This window comes from Centruroides sculpturatus, unplaced genomic scaffold (assembly GCF_000671375.1).
Source record: "Centruroides sculpturatus isolate CEXI.00-Female unplaced genomic scaffold, Cexi_2.0 scaffold696, whole genome shotgun sequence".
NCBI classification, from domain to species: Eukaryota; Metazoa; Arthropoda; class Arachnida; order Scorpiones; family Buthidae; genus Centruroides; species Centruroides sculpturatus.
Window position 1 is genome coordinate 329,054 of NW_019384932.1, and position 18,369 is coordinate 347,422.

General features: G+C 26.3%; 1 protein-coding gene across 2 annotated transcripts in view; it reads right to left on the minus strand.

Annotated features, from left to right (window-relative positions):
- LOC111632018 (GATOR complex protein DEPDC5-like) overlaps positions 1 to 17,294 on the minus strand; it is a 71,236-nt gene extending 53,942 nt beyond the window's left edge. The window contains exons 1-6 of one of the 2 annotated variants that reach the window (XM_023376370.1): positions 17,210 to 17,294; positions 11,010 to 11,079; positions 10,904 to 10,934; positions 9,348 to 9,465; positions 3,402 to 3,652; positions 433 to 657 (exon numbers count right to left, since the gene is read on the minus strand). In XM_023376370.1, the coding sequence (XP_023232138.1) occupies positions 433 to 657; positions 3,402 to 3,652; positions 9,348 to 9,465; positions 10,904 to 10,934; positions 11,010 to 11,079; positions 17,210 to 17,232 (718 nt within the window). In that variant the 5' untranslated portion in view covers positions 17,233 to 17,294. Of the gene's footprint in view, positions 1 to 432; positions 658 to 3,401; positions 3,653 to 5,658; positions 5,777 to 7,214; positions 7,246 to 7,320; positions 7,396 to 9,347; positions 9,466 to 10,903; positions 10,935 to 11,009; positions 11,080 to 17,209 lie in introns of those variants that run through there. The other variant, XM_023376371.1, reaches the window with a different exon arrangement.
- Between the last annotated feature and the right edge of the window lie 1,075 nt (positions 17,295 to 18,369).

Consider the following 18,369-nt stretch of genomic DNA (forward strand, 5'->3'; position numbering starts at 1 on the left):
TTATCAGATATCGCGGCCGCCGTTTCGTGTGCTGTTCCGCGACGAAGACAAGCTTTGAACAACGGGCGTAGTCGAACGGTACACACTCGGTAAGTAATCCTATAATTTTTTGTTTATAGCATAGTTTATACGGATTACTCCCAAAAAATTATACGTGTTTTGGAAATGTTGAGTGGAATTAGTCTAGAATCGGTTAATTTTATAGAAGAAAACCTTTCGAACAGCCTTAGTCCGTAAAGTTCCCACCTATCGGGCTGTGATTGGCTCATGTATTTAATCATTCCTACCACGTAAAATTCGATTAGCGTGGAACGTATCTAAGCGTTATAGGGGGGTCTACTGTATTCAAATCAATTTTGTTTATGAAAAACTTTATAAAAACTTATTTATTACATAAAATTATTTTAAATTTAATGAAATGATTATACAAACCTAGTGGAAATACATGTGTCCAGCGTCTTCTATTTGAAGTCAGTTTTATGGTGACGTGAGATGGATCAAATGGATTAACTAAAGCTCGTGAATGACAATGAATAATTTTATGAGTATTTATTTGCTCATGTGAATCAGCACTTCCAACAATACTGCGAAAAGGTGGTGAAAAATCAGGATCAAGATCGTCTCTTGATAGAGGTCGTTTCAAAGTCACTTCTCTAACTAGAAGCAAATAAAAGAAGTTAAATAAATTTCATTGTATTTTCAAATAAACATATTAAATTTCTTTTTGGGAAAAATTTTAACAAGCTTTTGCATAATAAATATGAAAATTACTAAATTAATAATACACCCAATTGTTTTTACATGGTAGATATATTCACAAAAAAAAATCCACGTTAAAATAAAAAGATACTAACATATGGAAAAAAATATAAAAAAAATGGAAAGTTGGTTCCAGACCTTAAAAACCAATAAAAAGAATACAATAAACTAATTGCAACACTGAAGGTTGTGAAATTTTAAAAGATAGCATCAAGTGTATTATGACAGAAAACAATCAANATACTAACATATGGAAAAAAATATAAAAAAAATGGAAAGTTGGTTCCAGACCTTAAAAACCAATAAAAAGAATACAATAAACTAATTGCAACACTGAAGGTTGTGAAATTTTAAAAGATAGCATCAAGTGTATTATGACAGAAAACAATCAACTAAAAAGAAGACTACAGGAACACCTAGAAATTCTGAAAATACAGGAAGACATCAGAATTAATAACAACGTGGGACTGAAGCTACATGAGGGGTGGATTGACATCGTTTTCACTTAACCTTGAAACAGATGCTGAACAGATGTAGGGAGTATAGTCACATCACTTTGTAAAATGCAGTGTGACAGTGCAGTTGACTTCACAAAGGCTTATAGATTAGATGTATTTTGTTTTTATTAAAATATGGAGACCAATTGGTTTTAATAAGAGTAAGTTTATTGTTAGCTTCCTTTCCCCTTTTTGTGTTTTTTTAATATACTTAACAATATTCATTATTAATAGTGTAACCGTCTACCAGAATTTGGAAAATGTAGGAGAAACTAAGACATTTACTAGTTCCAGATAATATGTTATACCACATTGTCATTGTATTCTAATTTATACTTGATATTTTAGTTTTTAGTGTATGGGTTACATTGAGAAATTGTAAATGCAGTGCACTGCATATGTTGGTTATCCTGTTGTATTGGCAGGTTATAGGTATTGTATTTGTTACAATGTTACCAAGTGTTTATAAGCTGATGAGGGGTCCCTGTACCCGAAATGCATACTTACCTAAATTTGAAATGTGATTATTAATAATTATATAAAGACCAACCATTTTTTATAAAAGTTCTGGTCCTTCTTTCAGTCGGCCTTGGTGTGATAAGCCCTGCAAATTGTTATACCCTATTTATTAGGTTATCTAACTCTGTCTAATACAATAAACTAATTATAATATACAATAATAGGATACATTTAAGAAAATTTCTTCAATTTCAGTTAATAAATAAGAGGAGGAGCAATTATAACTTACATATCTGAAAAATTTAATAAATTACTATTATTTACTTTTTTTGGAATATTTTTGAGAAAACATGTATATTACTAATACCAGCATTTACACATTAATTTTGATTCATATAAATTGACATCATTAAACCTATCCATTGAGAGATTTAAATAGAATGACAATATATGTCAACAATCATTAAAATGTAATCATTATAAGTCATATCCAAATAAATAATGAATTTTTATTTGAATGAAATTTAAAAAAATGATAATAGGGTATATTTACAGTCAAAAGAGATAGAGAAAAAACCAAATGGTAAAACCAATTAGAAATAAGAACAATTGTTTGATGATAATAATGCTTGAAAATATAAATTTTAATAATATGATGATAATAGTTACAGAAATTAACAGTAGAATGCTTATAAGAGATAGAGTTCTACCTATTATAGTATATTTAATAAAATATATTTTTATATTTTATATTAAACAAATTTTTGTCTTCTTTATAACTATAGTATATTGATAATGTACTATAGTTTTACACATAGAATTTTTATTAATGCTATTCCTTTCACTGACAAAGTGTAATTATATTTAAAAAGTTAAATATTATATCAATATTTTTGAATTCTGAAACGTAATAAAGATAAAATACTCTGTTCTTGTGTACCATATTCAAAAGTAATCTTTTATATAAAATTTGACCTGCAAATACATCAATGTTTTTAGCTTAGAAAACTTTGAAAGACTAAAAACCAGAATAAATAAAAAGAAAACCTAAAGTGTCAATAAGAAAATTGAATATTTTATTAAAATTTCACAATATCTTGGTTTTGAAAGTTTTTAATCAATTTTTCAAGTTGTGCAAATATTATATAAATATTAAAAAATATAATCTAATCATATTTGGATTCATATAAAAAAAATATAAAAATCAATATAAAAAAATCAATATTAAAAAATATCATTATATTTTCATTGACAGTTAAAAAGTACGAAAGAGAAACAGCTCAAAAACTCAATATAATCTATTTTATCCAAAAAATAGACTTCAACTGAAATCTTAAATCTTTATTTTGTATAATAATTTTAATGCAAGTTCTCAATTAAAGTAGTCTTTTTTAGATGATAATATAATTCTTAAAAATTAATTAGTATTGATTTTATATATATTTTACTAAAAAAAATTATAGATCAGAATGAAAAAAAAAAAAATGAAGGAAAATCATAATTTATTTATTTTGTAAGACATTAACAGAAATGAGTTATAATATGTATAAATTAGTTTATATGTAATAATAATTTTGTATTTAATGCATATTTTTTAATAATGTCTACTAATTTTCTGGGCTTGAACAATTTTATCTCACTATAACATAAAATAGATTATAAAATTATATATAAAAATGTTTTTACCAGGAACGTAAGGTGTTCCCAAAGATGATGATAAATAACAAATATTGCTTTGTGAATTTGGAAGTGGAATTGTAATAGCTGGAGATGGCACATAAACAGATTTTGGCTCTGGAATTGTTTCTGAAGCCACAAAACAAGTCGTTGAAGTTTTATCTTCTGACATCCTTCTTGGAAGAATGGTACGAGGGTGATTGTTAGATGGAAGTGTTGCCTTTCGTCTTGATGAATGACGTTGTAAACTGTGTGTTGTGCTAAACAAGAACTTTAAAATCAAAACTATGCACTTACATAAAATTATTCATATTTTAAATATTTTTAAAATTCAGTACTTTCTATTATTTTGTATTTTCAGTTTTTTTAATTTTTTTTAACATTTTTCTTTATAATAAATATTTCAATAGAAAATTTGAAATGAAATGAAATTAAAAATTTATAAATTATTAAATTAAAATCATATGATCATTTAAAACACATTAAAAATTAAAAAGATACATTTTGTAAAAAACATATTTGATATCTTAATGGTTTCATATTTTTCTAGTAAAAAAAAAATAATAACAAAAATGAATACTGTATTTACTTGAACCTAAGATGCACCTTAATTTCTACATACTTACCCATGGATATTTTGTTTTAAATAAATAATTTGAGACAAATTTATTGTGAAGACAGTATATTTATTACACAGTAACCTTGCTTTACTGTGCAATAAATACTAAACAAAATTAAGTCAACAGAATGATTCTGTTGATGTAAAGTTTTTTTTCAAGTTGTCTATTTTTCAAAAAAAAAAAAAAGAAAGAAAAACCATGGGTGGTGAACATGTAGAAATTAAGGTTCATCTTAGATTTGATGGCATCTTATATTCAAGTAAATATGGTATTGTTAAATTCATAACTATTTATAAATTTATAATCATAAAAAAATAATATTTACAATTAAATTTCTTAAGATTACTATTTACATTTAACACATTTCATTCTATTGGATAGTTATTTCTTACACTGTATAAAATACAGTTGTACCTATCTATCTCAAATTTCAAGGTAATGAGAAAACAATTTGAGATAAACATGTTTCGAGATATACAGGTTCTTACACAGTAAACAGTAATAGGTTTGATTGGAGGTATGGTATTTTATTAATACATTAGCATGTACAGTACATACCTGTATTAGGTACAAATAAAACATTTTTGACAAAACTTAACAGAAATAGTTTGTCAATAGTTTCTGATGCCTGATTTTCTTCAACAAATAAGATGCAAGCCAAACTTATCCAAACTGTATCCAATCAGAGAAAAAAAAAAAAAAAACCATTAATTGCAAATATGCATTATATTGGAAGACATGTTTCTCATCTACAATTTATGCTATCAAAATGTAGTCCCTGAACTTTGAATTTATAATTGACACTTCATTCCGTAATTTGAGATAGAGAGGTTTTGGAAGAAAATTGAGATGAGCATGTAAAATTGAATTTAGGATGAAAATGCAGGAAAAAAATTTGCAATAAAGAAGAGATTTTTGATATAAATATGTTTTAGAAAGACAGGTTCAATTATATACAATGACTTGCTGAAGCAAAAATAGTAACGAAAGTTATATTGTTAAAAGTTATTTGCAAACAACTTTATAAAACATTCATATTTTTAACAAATAATAATTAGAAAATATTTTAAAAATTTGAATATAAAAATATAAATGCTAACTCATATGATTACAGACATGCATAGTCATATCAAATATGCTATTCACACTCAAAGCCAAATTTCTATTACGTATACACTGCTTGTGATCTTAAAAAAACAATTGTGACTGCTAGGGATGAAATTGGTCCTGAAAGGCCAACAACTCTTACTACATCCATGACCAATCAATTGATTGATGTTAATTTGTTTACTATTAACCCAAATAAATATTAAACATTGTTTTTCCCTACTATGTTTTGTTTTCATTGTGCTTTTTTGATTCTGGTCTCAAACTTTTTCTAGGAAAATTGTAAGTTGTTTAAGTAATAGTAAGTTTTTACTTGATATTTGTTTGGTTTATGGTTATTTTAATATCTAAACAACAACATATTTACAGGCAATCAGTTAATTTTAATGGAAGGTTTGAAAACCCAGGTAATCTCAAATGTTTTCCAAGACTGTATATAGTAATGATAAATATTTAAAGTACATATTATTATTATTATTTATAACTAAATAAATAAATTTAGAATAAAATTTAATTAAATAATTATTGACTTTGCTTACCGAGAATTTTGTGAATGAGAAGGTAATTTGAATATATATTCATCATATTCATCAAAATTAAAAAGTGAAGGAAATGAATCAGGTTGGTTAATGTAATGTGGACGTTTTGTATACACAACTATAAATAAGTAGATAAATATAAATTACATTTAAACAATTTGCAATTATATCAATACTTTATAATAAACTAATAAAAAAAAATCTAATTCATCAGTAAAAATTCAATTTATAGTTATAACACAAACATTAAGAATTTTAATAATCAAAAAAAGTAAGGAGAAAATTAATAACATATTTAACTAAAATTTTAAATTTTAATCTCTTTATGAGTAGAAGTAATTTATAAAACTAAATAAATTTATTCAGAAGTATAGTTAAATAAAATAAATAATGATATAAGAATTAAGATACTATACTATCTTAATTCTTATATCATTATTATTTTATGATATAAAAAATATCTAAATCTATAATAAACTTAGTAATTTCTGTTTTAGATATGTGCTATCAGCTATAAACATGACTATCAATACTACTTAACAGATAATAATACAGGTGTGACTTCTTAATTTATGCATTTTTAAGTTACATTTCAATTCCATTACAACATGCTCATTTATCAAATGGAATAAATGAAATCAATGCAATCATGTCATGGATTCCATTTCTTCATTTTAACTGTTGATGTTAACTGTTATTTAATGAATATTGATTTTATATTCACATTGGGTGTTACAGTATTAGTTATTCTTTTCTAATTATCTTCATTTCATTCATTTTTACATTTTTTTTGAATAGTCATGTTTTTATTGATGGGAATTACCATCACTGTTTGCTTATAAAACAATGCTACAGAAGTAGGAGATTGTGTAAGTAAATAAAAATAAAACCTTGAAATCATAACTTTTTTATTTTGACTTCAAATATTTTACACTTGTTATGGTCAAAAAATTGAATGTGTTACCCAATTTAATTAGTTATATTGCAGTCTAGAGTATTGGACTCCCAACCACAGCAATGAAAGGGAGTCAAAGTGTACACAAATTTAAGAAATGTGTAGTAACCATATTTAGAAAAAGTACCATGAGAGGCCAACTTTATAGACTGCAAATTTCTTGTTTTGTTTTTCTGAAGATTATTAATTAATGTTCTATTGAAAAAGTGCATAATTTATTTTCACTTATTTGGTAATGATATGTTTCATGCTTTGTCAGAGCAACTTACATGAATAATTATCAAAAAATGTGATAATAGGCTTATATTATGTATGCAACTGGATTTAAGTTTTGTCCACCCTGTTAACTTCCACCAGAACTAATCTAAAAAATTGATGAGTACTAAGTAGTTTGTCATAAACACACACTTTTTTATATATATTAGTATATAATTAACTTAAACTTTTTAATAATCAAATTATATATTAAAACTAAAACTTAATTTCTAATCATAAATGCTATGCTTTTGTTTTAATTCAATTAAAATTTCAAATCAAAGGTTAAAATTACTTAGAATTAAATTTTTGTTTTAATTTTAATAAAAAATTAAGAACAACTTACTTTTTCCTTTTTCTTTTTCTGATGATTTTGTCTAAAAAATACAAATGTGGAAATAAAAGTAAAAATATTAATGTCTATTTAAAAACATTCTGAAATAAATACTCACAAATGGCATTGGCAATTTGATTCGAGGAACAAAATTTGAATAACTTATTTGTTTTGTTGAAGAATAAAAACTATAAAAAATTTAACAATTATAAAAAAATATCTTATATTTTGTAAATTAAAAATAAAAGTTTTATATAAACTATAAATATAAAATTATTATTAATTATATTATTTTTTATAATTACTGATGAGTTTGTTTGAATAATCAATCATTTAAAATATTTCAAATGATTCACTCTCCTCTTTTTAAAATGTTTCAACCTTAAAATAAAGAAATTCTTGTTCATATAAATACAAAATCCTTCAGTCTACATTTAAAATTTATTCAAAAAATTATTTTCACCTGCAAGAATTTTTTCCTGTTTGGGAAAAAATTTTTTTCTTCAAATACTGCACTACACAGTTAAATAGTTTTTTACCATGTGCTATAAACCAAGGCCTAATTAAATAAGTTATTTGGATGTGTCCAGTGGTGATATTCGAAATATTTAACAAAGGGTTCGCTAACAGAAAATTTTTCCTTAACAATTTTTTTTCACTCAAATGGTGCATTAGCAACATTAGCNAAAGAAAAACCATGGGTGGTGAACATGTAGAAATTAAGGTTCATCTTAGATTTGATGGCATCTTATATTCAAGTAAATATGGTATTGTTAAATTCATAACTATTTATAAATTTATAATCTAAAAAAATAATATTTACAATTAAATTTCTTAAGATTACTATTTACATTTAACACATTTCATTCTATTGGATAGTTATTTCTTACACTGTATAAAATACAGTTGTACCTATCTATCTCAAATTTCAAGGTAATGAGAAAACAATTTGAGATAAACATGTTTCGAGATATACAGGTTCTTACACAGTAAACAGTAATAGGTTTGATTGGAGGTATGGTATTTTATTAATACATTAGCATGTACAGTACATACCTGTATTAGGTACAAATAAAACATTTTTGACAAAACTTAACAGAAATAGTTTGTCAATAGTTTCTGATGCCTGATTTTCTTCAACAAATAAGATGCAAGCCAAACTTATCCAAACTGTATCCAATCAGAGAAAAAAAAAAAAAAAAACCATTAATTGCAAATATGCATTATATTGGAAGACATGTTTCTCATCTACAATTTATGCTATCAAAATGTAGTCCCTGAACTTTGAATTTATAATTGACACTTCATTCCGTAATTTGAGATAGAGAGGTTTTGGAAGAAAATTGAGATGAGCATGTAAAATTGAATTTAGGATGAAAATGCAGGAAAAAAATTTGCAATAAAGAAGAGATTTTTGATATAAATATGTTTTAGAAAGACAGGTTCAATTATATACAATGACTTGCTGAAGCAAAAATAGTAACGAAAGTTATATTGTTAAAAGTTATTTGCAAACAACTTTATAAAACATTCATATTTTTAACAAATAATAATTAGAAAATATTTTAAAAATTTGAATATAAAAATATAAATGCTAACTCATATGATTACAGACATGCATAGTCATATCAAATATGCTATTCACACTCAAAGCCAAATTTCTATTACGTATACACTGCTTGTGATCTTAAAAAAACAATTGTGACTGCTAGGGATGAAATTGGTCCTGAAAGGCCAACAACTCTTACTACATCCATGACCAATCAATTGATTGATGTTAATTTGTTTACTATTAACCCAAATAAATATTAAACATTGTTTTTCCCTACTATGTTTTGTTTTCATTGTGCTTTTTTGATTCTGGTCTCAAACTTTTTCTAGGAAAATTGTAAGTTGTTTAAGTAATAGTAAGTTTTTACTTGATATTTGTTTGGTTTATGGTTATTTTAATATCTAAACAACAACATATTTACAGGCAATCAGTTAATTTTAATGGAAGGTTTGAAAACCCAGGTAATCTCAAATGTTTTCCAAGACTGTATATAGTAATGATAAATATTTAAAGTACATATTATTATTATTATTTATAACTAAATAAATAAATTTAGAATAAAATTTAATTAAATAATTATTGACTTTGCTTACCGAGAATTTTGTGAATGAGAAGGTAATTTGAATATATATTCATCATATTCATCAAAATTAAAAAGTGAAGGAAATGAATCAGGTTGGTTAATGTAATGTGGACGTTTTGTATACACAACTATAAATAAGTAGATAAATATAAATTACATTTAAACAATTTGCAATTATATCAATACTTTATAATAAACTAATAAAAAAAAATCTAATTCATCAGTAAAAATTCAATTTATAGTTATAACACAAACATTAAGAATTTTAATAATCAAAAAAAGTAAGGAGAAAATTAATAACATATTTAACTAAAATTTTAAATTTTAATCTCTTTATGAGTAGAAGTAATTTATAAAACTAAATAAATTTATTCAGAAGTATAGTTAAATAAAATAAATAATGATATAAGAATTAAGATACTATACTATCTTAATTCTTATATCATTATTATTTTATGATATAAAAAATATCTAAATCTATAATAAACTTAGTAATTTCTGTTTTAGATATGTGCTATCAGCTATAAACATGACTATCAATACTACTTAACAGATAATAATACAGGTGTGACTTCTTAATTTATGCATTTTTAAGTTACATTTCAATTCCATTACAACATGCTCATTTATCAAATGGAATAAATGAAATCAATGCAATCATGTCATGGATTCCATTTCTTCATTTTAACTGTTGATGTTAACTGTTATTTAATGAATATTGATTTTATATTCACATTGGGTGTTACAGTATTAGTTATTCTTTTCTAATTATCTTCATTTCATTCATTTTTACATTTTTTTTGAATAGTCATGTTTTTATTGATGGGAATTACCATCACTGTTTGCTTATAAAACAATGCTACAGAAGTAGGAGATTGTGTAAGTAAATAAAAATAAAACCTTGAAATCATAACTTTTTTATTTTGACTTCAAATATTTTACACTTGTTATGGTCAAAAAATTGAATGTGTTACCCAATTTAATTAGTTATATTGCAGTCTAGAGTATTGGACTCCCAACCACAGCAATGAAAGGGAGTCAAAGTGTACACAAATTTAAGAAATGTGTAGTAACCATATTTAGAAAAAGTACCATGAGAGGCCAACTTTATAGACTGCAAATTTCTTGTTTTGTTTTTCTGAAGATTATTAATTAATGTTCTATTGAAAAAGTGCATAATTTATTTTCACTTATTTGGTAATGATATGTTTCATGCTTTGTCAGAGCAACTTACATGAATAATTATCAAAAAATGTGATAATAGGCTTATATTATGTATGCAACTGGATTTAAGTTTTGTCCACCCTGTTAACTTCCACCAGAACTAATCTAAAAAATTGATGAGTACTAAGTAGTTTGTCATAAACACACACTTTTTTATATATATTAGTATATAATTAACTTAAACTTTTTAATAATCAAATTATATATTAAAACTAAAACTTAATTTCTAATCATAAATGCTATGCTTTTGTTTTAATTCAATTAAAATTTCAAATCAAAGGTTAAAATTACTTAGAATTAAATTTTTGTTTTAATTTTAATAAAAAATTAAGAACAACTTACTTTTTCCTTTTTCTTTTTCTGATGATTTTGTCTAAAAAATACAAATGTGGAAATAAAAGTAAAAATATTAATGTCTATTTAAAAACATTCTGAAATAAATACTCACAAATGGCATTGGCAATTTGATTCGAGGAACAAAATTTGAATAACTTATTTGTTTTGTTGAAGAATAAAAACTATAAAAAATTTAACAATTATAAAAAAATATCTTATATTTTGTAAATTAAAAATAAAAGTTTTATATAAACTATAAATATAAAATTATTATTAATTATATTATTTTTTATAATTATTGATGAGTTTGTTTGAATAATCAATCATTTAAAATATTTCAAATGATTCACTCTCCTCTTTTTAAAATGTTTCAACCTTAAAATAAAGAAATTCTTGTTCATATAAATACAAAATCCTTCAGTCTACATTTAAAATTTATTCAAAAAATTATTTTCACCTGCAAGAATTTTTTCCTGTTTGGGAAAAAATTTTTTTCTTCAAATACTGCACTACACAGTTAAATAGTTTTTTACCATGTGCTATAAACCAAGGCCTAATTAAATAAGTTATTTGGATGTGTCCAGTGGTGATATTCGAAATATTTAACAAAGGGTTCGCTAACAGAAAATTTTTCCTTAACAATTTTTTTTCACTCAAATGGTGCATTAGCAACATTAGCACAAAAACTGACCTTAAGATACCCATATAAATAAAAAAGATATATATTACACACGATGATAAAACTGACATAACTACGCGGTAAGTCACGAACACTGACAAACAAAATGGAAGTTTTGGTTAGAAATAAATACAATACTTTTTCTTGAGATATATCTAATAATAGACAGATGTCATCGTCTCTCGAAATACAATATCTTTTTTATTTCACTGTCAATAGCCCGACATGTGTTCCGCAGCCATCTTGTATTTTCTCGCACGTGTGGGATTGTGGGGTCTCTCTTATGACTGGATCTAGTTTTAAGAACTCTCTTGAGTCGATCGAGATTGAACCTCGTTTCAATCTCGACTGGAACGGTCGAGGAAGGTCGCACCAGGCAAATGGTGTATAAGGCTTTAGTTTAGTAGTGTTACAAAGTATAATATGTATATTTTAATATATTTTTTTTGAAAGAAACAAAACCACTGAGAAATGTTACGTGTGTTTAACAAGGTTCAGAAAACTTTGAAAATGTTAACAACAGGTTCGGCTGAACCTGTGCGAACCCGCTGAATATCACCACTGGATGTGTCTTAATTTGTTTCTATGACAGACAATTAATAACAGTTTCAGTTTTTAAACATTTACTGTATATTTACTGACATGCCACATATAAATGGGGGAGACTAGTATGCCAGTTAAACTGCAACTAAAATATAAAATTAATCAGACCTAACAAAACTAGTTGTTAAAAAAAGAACATTCTTCAAAATATAATAATATCATTGTAATTTGAATGACTTAAAATCAGGAAGAGAGTTTTTGTTTACAAAGCAATAAAACAATTAGTGACTTATTGGTGGTGATGGTAATAGTAGGTCAGTGTGGCTACAGCTACACTGACCATCCATTCCAACCTTAAAAATAACACCGTCCTCTCAAATTTCATACAAAGCCAATGTTAATCCATATAAGTTGAGATAATTTACAGTGAATTTTTTAAATTTAATATGTCTATTTTTTGTTTTTGAATTGAATTACCATAAAATAAATATAAAAAAAGCACCTTTGGAATTCCACAAGTATTTTATGTTGTTAGAAAGAAGATAAAATGAAAAAATTAAACAGATAATCATAGTTTTTTTATGTAAGCTGACAGTTTCAGAATAAAAAAACATTTGTTTTTACTTGATGTAACTCTCTTGTTTTTTTAATGCACCCTCTAAAGAGGAATGTGTAACTTAAACCAGCATGTCGACATACCTCTGGGATAAACTGGCATGTCAGTTTTTACCATATGGAATAATCTGATTTCCTGGTCGCCCCTGGATAGACTGGCATACCTGTCATTAAAGTATTTAAGCCTAAAACATTCAGCTATTTAATCACTTTATAAATTAAAATGATATATTTACCAGTAAATACAATTATAAATAACTTATTAATTTAAGAATTAAAGGATTAAGAATAGTTTTCCAATCAAGAGTATATAAAAAGTAAACAATTTACAATACATTTTAGTTAGCTATTAAATATATCAATTAAGCTCATTACAATTCATATGAATTTATTTTTTTATATATGAGAACAATGATGCCTGCAGACTATAAAAAAAGGAGGCACAAGCTATAAAAAGTGCATCATATATAATGCAAGAAGCCTCAAACTATGATTCAATGTCAGATCAGTGCTCCCTTAAGATGGCAAACACTTGGGGCTAACTTGGCCTTGAAAACAAAGAATATATGGGCACCTGTTTGAAAATGTATATTTAAAAAAATTAATTTCAAAACAAATGCATAAATAATAAAAATAAAACAAAAATTTATGAACATAAATAAATGAATTATTATAAAATAGATTTGATTTGGTTTGATATGGCTTATCTCCCAAGGAGAGAGCCACCTGAGAGGAATTTTTATGGGAAACTGACTCCTATTTAGATGTTAGTTAAGTGGAGAAACATGGAAAAATCCATGTGACCAACTAACAGTGCTCAGTGGTTATATCCACTCAGTTACTGGTAGGCTAAGACAGATTCAAAAATCAATTTTTCTTCTTCAGTATCTTCTCTCAGAACAACTAAATTTTCAACAAAATTATAGATGGCATAAGATACCTGCTCTAAATTAATCTTTGTATAATACACATCTAACTATAATGAACATTTTAGGAGTCCTAAAATCAATAATCTATACAACTATTGACACTTTTGCAAATCTACTTCATAAAAATTTCATCTTTTATTATTGTCTACATTTTAATAATATCAATTTATTGCAAATTAATTGCAATCATTGCATCATTGAATGTGTTTTAAATAGTTACATGATATAAATAACTGTTTGTTTTCTAAATTTAGAATTTTTTTAATTTCTGAAAAAGTTACAAAATAGTATAAGAATAATTACTTCAATAAAGCAATTACAAGGTCTGTTCAAAAAATACGCAAACTGACGTCATAAAACAAAAATGTACTTTATGTAGAAGTTACATGTCTGGGTCCCCTACAAAGTACTCTCCTTCCCAACGCACATACTTATCCCAATGGTGTTTCCACTTGTTGAAACAGTCCTGGTATACTTCTTTTGTAATGTCTTTTAGCACCTTTGTCGCATTTGCCTTAATCTCAGGAATCGTTTCAAATCTTCTTCCTTTCAAGGGTCTTTTGAGTTTGGGAAACAAGAAAAAGTCACAAGGAGCACTGTCAGGTGAGTAGGGGGAGTGGGGAAGAACAGTGATCAAGTGTTTGGCTAAAAACTAACGAGTTCTGAGGGCTGAATGGGCTGGAGTATTGTCATGATGGAGAAACCAATTGCCACTCCTCTGCATTTCTGACCTTTTGAAACAGATGGCATCCCTCAGACATTTCAGAACTTCAATGTAATAAGTCTGTTTCACTGTGGAGCCTTGGAGGAGATACTCGTGGTGAACAACACCCTTAGCATCAAAGAAAACTGTCAGAATCACCTTGATATTGGATCGAACTTGCAAGCTTTTTTGGGTCTAGGGACGTTTCACCCACCCACTGGTTGAGCAAAGCAAATGTTTTAGTCGCAGATTTTCCAAGTTTAACATAAAATTTCACAGTGAGTCGTTGCTCCTTCAGGTCATTCATTCTGAAATCCGACAAACGAAAAAAATCGCACTTCACTAAAAACTGCATAGCTAATCTACAAATAAAGATATCTGTAATCGGAAAATGCGTTATCACCAGGTGATCTGTACAAACCTAGCAACACCAAGCCGATTCCCTTGGAACCAACTGGAGCCAGGCAAATCAAACAGTCCACGTATTTTTTGAACAGACCTCGTATTTTAACTAATAAACATAACATTATTGGAATTTTCTATTTTCTATTAATCATACAATTTCTGTCAGCTAAAAATCTATCAGAATTAAATAAAAGATCAAATGATATTCATTGAAAGTTCTTTAAGAAAACATATTTCACAAACTGGATAAATTAGTCACTTTACATGTAATTCAAACATCTACTATCTTTCCTATTAAATTTCAACAGTTCAAATTTTAATTCAGACAATATAAAAATAGGACCAATAGAAATAAAAGATAATATACACCTTACATTAAATTTAAATTAATAATGCCGAATATAGTAAGCAAAAATTACAAAAAATTAACAGGACTTGTTGACTTCTAATGATTTAGAACAGAATTTTCCAAAGCAGGTGATGTGTCCTCTGGGAAATATTGAAATTATCTAAATAGAGAATGAGAGACAAGTAGGTGCAAGGAAACACTGGAGGAGCCTCCAAACTTGTTTTTCACTTATTTATAATTAATCACTAATGATTCAGATTATGACTAATTTGCATTGCATTGCATTGCATAAGCATTGATTGAACAGCAGATTTAAATATTAATTTAGCTATTAAAAAATTCCTCCTTGCATTTCCTACATCATATTTGATACACCATGTTTTTATTGCAGTCTCTCTCCATGCAAAGAAATTGACTGTAGATTATTAACATTTGCTAAGTAACTTTAGAGCACTTTGAAAAATGTATAGAATCCATTCTTCATGTTAGTTATCTACTAACAGCAAAGTATGGATTCAATTTCTTATTAAAAATTCTTTCTAATCAAGGTGAATTAAGTAAGATATTTCAACATCAACAAGTAAATAGAAAACAAGAAAGAAACTTATCAAATTTTACTATTTCATCCTTCACAATCTTTTATTCTTATATTTCATCAAAATTAATGCTTTTTACAAATAACTCTAAGCACTACAAATATTCCAAATTGATAGTTTATTAGATCAAATATTAACTAACTTATATAAATATCTACGATCCTAACTTTATTACTTTCAATGTTTCTTCTTTATTGACTCATGTCTATTTGTTAACTACAACTCCACAATGATATTAATTATATAAGAAATATTTTTCTGATTTATATTTCAATTAAAATAATAATTTTATATAAATACAGTTTTGGACAAAAACTATTTAGTAAGGAAAATGCCTTAAATCAAAGTATTGTACATATCAATAAACATTATGTAATGTCTATCTATTTTTATTGAGAATCCAGATAGTTTCCTAATGGTGTGTTACATAAACAGAGTTTGGTTAGTGCCAGGGCTGGACTTTATGTGGGCAAAAATATGAATGTAATTTGTTAATGAATATAAAAAATCCAAAATAAGTACTATATGTACAAAAAAATCGATTTATTACTCTAAACCCGAATCATACAATAATGAAATAAGTTAGAGAAAATTCAAAAGTACAATAAAAGATATTTTATCAAATCCAAAACAACTATATACAAAAAACTTTCCCAAAACTTGGGAACTAAAAATTATGAAATTAAATCTATTTTATTTCTATCTCCACAAAACTGACAAGCAAATATGCAATTGAACTATATCAAAAAATTCACAAAGTAATCTTACAGATTAAATTCACCTAACCATCACCAAGAACTTCTACATCATCAATGAAACTTGAAAGCCTTTTCTTAACCTTGCTCTTATCCTTAGCTCCACCTTGTTCAATCTCTACCTTCACTTCCTTCTTATGGTGCAGTTGTGGTGATGTTATAGTTATGCCCATTTGACCTTTTTTACATACTTAAGTCACTAACATTCATATAAAATTCTAGTAATCTTTTCATTATTTCATGTCATAAATAATCTTTATAATTTTCCCTTGTGACAATTTGGACAATTTGGAGTGTGAGATCATTCTTTTAACTTTCATTAGGAGTCTCCTCAAGATGTTGTTTGTGGGTTTGATGATATAATTGGTTGCTGCCAACAGTTGTCGTAGTAAGATGATTTTTGATTTTTAGAATTTTGCCCAATTGAGGTGCAGTAGTCTATCCTTCATGAAATAAAATGCCCCAAAATAAATAGAATAATAAACCAAAACTTATCCCTAAACTAAATGAAATGGGTTAGAATAAATTCATTACAATTTAATCAATACTAATTGGTTAATGGATTTAATTATTCAGAATTCATACTATGAGTTTTTGAATTAATGATACCCATAAGTATCACATAAATAATTCTGAAAATATTTGTAAATACTAAATCTATGAATCTATCAGTGTGAATATTTTGTAATAATTTATATATATTTGACTTTTATATATTAAAATTTGAAACATTCTTACCTTAAGTTAATCCAATGAGGCATATTATAATCATCAATTACAGTTGTAACATTACTGCTTTTTTGTTTATTATGAAACTATAATAGGATAATCAATATATTTTTATTAATGTATACAAATTAAAAATAAATGAAATATATTAAATATTTATAAATCTTTTAATATAATAATATTAATTAATTAATAAAAATAATAACCATTCAGAAAATATCAATTAAATGTAAGAAAATTTTAAATAAAATTTACATAATGATGAACACAAAACCAATAAATGGTGTGAAGAAAACAGAAAAAGAAAAGAAAAAACTATCTTAAGACAAATGTTTTCTAACTCCTTCTGAGTTCTTCTTCAGGCACTATAACAGTAACCAGATGGAACATTGTTTTGAAACAAAAAAGTTTTTTTGAAAGAAATGTAAATTCAAACCACAATTTGAACTATGAGTATAAAAAATTCAAAGCCACACATGCATTGTCTGTGTACAACAAAGATTCAATCAATGACTATACTGTCATGTCTAGTAGAGCCAGCTAGGCCATTGACATCATTTCCTCCTTAAAATTTATACAAGATGGCACAAAATTAGCTTTAAAGATTTCTATGACCTTCAACCATCTGAGATGCTCCATTTGTTTTCTTCACACTAATTATTTTGTACATATTAGTCATTACATATTTCCTAATGTAGTGTGTTGCTATAAAATTTACATTCTATTACAGTAGAGCATCGGTTATCTGAAATGTCAGTTATCCGAAAGAATTCCAGTTGGCAAATTTAAATTTTTGCTAGTGCTATGACGCTGCAATCTTCAGCTATATCTTGAGATATTCCAATATTTTTTTTGTTGGTGTGTGTGTTTTAGCTGATAGCACTGACACTTTTTTGTAGTGTTTTTCTGAGGACTGTGTCGTGCTGAATCGAACGTTTTTGATACAGTAGAGTCTCGAAAACTCGGCACTCGATAACCCGGCACTCCAGATAACTCGGCCACACCCTGGCAGGGCAAAAACATCCTTAGTTAATTAATTTTCATTATAGACAGCTTTATGCCTCATAAAGTATTTTTCTGAGGTCTGTCTTATCAGGTAAATTACTGTACACAGTGTATTCATTAATTTTCATTTTCATGTAGTAAAGGCTCTATGCCTTCATAAAGGA